This window comes from Asparagus officinalis, unplaced genomic scaffold, assembly GCF_001876935.1.
Source record: "Asparagus officinalis unplaced genomic scaffold, Aspof.V1 AsparagusV1_Un189, whole genome shotgun sequence".
In the NCBI taxonomy this organism is placed as follows: Eukaryota; Viridiplantae; Streptophyta; class Magnoliopsida; order Asparagales; family Asparagaceae; genus Asparagus; species Asparagus officinalis.
Genome location: NW_017972455.1, coordinates 5249 through 7600, shown reverse-complemented (window position 1 = coordinate 7600; position 2352 = coordinate 5249). Strand labels below are relative to the sequence as shown.

General features: G+C 38.5%; 1 protein-coding gene across 1 annotated transcript in view; it reads right to left on the bottom strand.

Moving 5' to 3' along the window:
• Positions 1 to 5: 5 nt before the first annotated feature.
• The window catches only part of LOC109827416 (GPI inositol-deacylase-like), a gene marked incomplete at its 3' end in the record, with an annotated part of 7219 nt that continues 4872 nt past the window's right edge, over positions 6 to 2352 (bottom strand). Inside the window, exons 5-6 of the mRNA XM_020394429.1 lie at positions 233 to 370; positions 6 to 146 (exon numbers count right to left, since the gene is read on the bottom strand). Coding sequence (XP_020250018.1) covers positions 6 to 146; positions 233 to 370 — 279 coding nt within the window. The remainder of the gene's footprint in view (positions 147 to 232; positions 371 to 2352) is intronic.

The following is a 2352-nucleotide window of genomic DNA, read 5'->3' as shown; positions in this document are numbered from 1 at the left end:
CAAGATGGATGCACATGTCTCTTCCAATTCAAACTCTGAGGAATACCACTTTGCAGCATTTTGGTAAAAACAATGAGCCTTTTTTTTGAGCTTGGGAAAGGATGCCCACTTTCAGGATTTATCAAACTAAGAAGAGTATGTGAAACCTGGAAGGAAAAAAAGTTCACTACAGAAAAAGAAAAGTAGTAAACTCGAGGAAACAAAGTGCTAAATGTTGTGCTCTATTGATTACCTGTACAACTAGTTGATTACACCATAGAATGGATTGGTGGTCCATTGAAAGCCATACGTTCTTCATGCCTGAGCTACTTATCATAAAACCATGACTGGAGGGTACAATTCCATCTAAAGATGCTAACTTTGATCGAACCTGAATGAAATTATCAATATGAGGCCTTGTCCACATATACATAATAGAAGCGAGTAAAAATCATCCAGCATTATGTACTAACATGCAAATATCACGCCCACTAGATCCTGCTAAGAATGAGCATCAAACTCAATTTCCCAAAAAAATTGGTGTAGTAGTTTTAAAATTAAAAAAAAAAGTAGCCAATCACCTTACTTTCTATCTCTCCACTAAATGTTCAGAGACCCCAATTCCATTCAAGCGCTCAACAAAAGATAACTTCAAAATTGGAGATATATCCATAATAATCACTACAAATGGCCTAGAATGCTGATAAAAAAAAGCTTTAAAAATGTAATATGATATATCTTTGAGTCAGGAGCATGGTGCAAAGAGAGCGATTTGTATCCCAGTACAAAAATGTCAGACCTAGACTAGACAAGAACAAAGAAAATCTTATTTTTCAAGTCAAAGTGATTCACCATGGCATGTCATATCAACAACAACAAGCCTGTATCCCAAGCTTTTGGCGTAGGCCACGTGAAATTACTAGAAGCTTCTTCAACTATGATCTAATTACTCCTGAACCAGTAATGCAAACCGGAGGCAACTAGGTCTTATTCTTTTGATCAGACTGGAATCAGTAGCACTGTCAGGTCTTGTTCTAATACCAGAAAACCCAGCAAACTTAAGTAGAATATCTTTGCATCTGGTGGAAAACAGGAAAAAGAGGTTTTCGACATTATTGAAATTCGGGACTTTTTGGTATTAGTCTCTTAAATCTTTCATACCTTGAAATTAGACCCTCAAATCATTGAACTTGCTATTAGGTTGCTTAATTCGTACGTTTTTTTCAAATCGGTACCTCGAAATTGCTACTAGATACCCCAATACTTAAGTTAGTTTGAAATTAGCCCCTCAAATCAAGAGTAGAAGTAGCAATAGAGGGATCGATTTGAAACAACTTATGAGAATTGGGGAACCTAATAGCAATTACAGTGATTTGAGGGACTAATTTCAAAATATGAACGATTTAAGGGACTAATATCGAAAAAAACCAATTTGAAGCCTAGGAAAAGTCATTAAAGATCTCTATACAGACATGACAATAAAGAGTCACACTAAAACAAAAGAATATAAGAAAGTAAACATAAAAAATGACAAATTAAAACACAAACTTATGTAAGGTTCTTTAGTGCGCTCTGAAACAATCACAAAATGATAGCATTTCAGGAAAACAAAGTATTTCAATAAAGAAAAGCCGACGGATTTAATCCATCTTCTGAAGAGTTTGAATTTAATAGGTCGTGCATTCTGTAAACCATCCTGATCAAAAGTTATGCAATGCAAAATTGACCATGAAATCGATCTGATTTAGCAATAAAGAGATTAGATGTCACAGGTCAGACTCAGAATAATTCGGAGAATTTTTTGAGATAGACCCAATTTGATAAATACTTAGCAAAAACGACCGTTTTGTTAAACATTTAGTAAAATCGACCTCTTTGTGACCAGCTCACCAACATTGGCCAAAAAGATGTCGATTTTACAAAATATGGGTTTTAAAATACACAGGACTACTAGTCCCGTGTATTTAGTGGTCGCTAATCGCGACCTAAACAAGACACACAAAACCCATGGGACTAATAGTCCCGTGGGTTTTCTGTTCCCTCACAGAAAATCAATGAAGGGCAACAAGAGAATGGGAGTGAGAATGGGCCTCAACCTCCTGCTCGCTATGGTGGCCACGAACATCCTCTCCTTCTACCACCTCTCCTCCTCGCGCTCTCTTTCTCCTTCTTCCTTACTCGCCTCCTCCTCCACCTCCGCCTTCGTCGTCCCCGACCACCTCCTCCACCAGCTCCGCACCTTCCGCGCCACCATCACCCTCCTCTCCTCAACCTTCCACCTGTCAACATGTACAGATTCTTCAAAGAAGCCCCACACCCCGGCTCCGAAGTTGGTGACTCGCAGCACTCCCCCATTCCCTCTGCTTGCTCCAA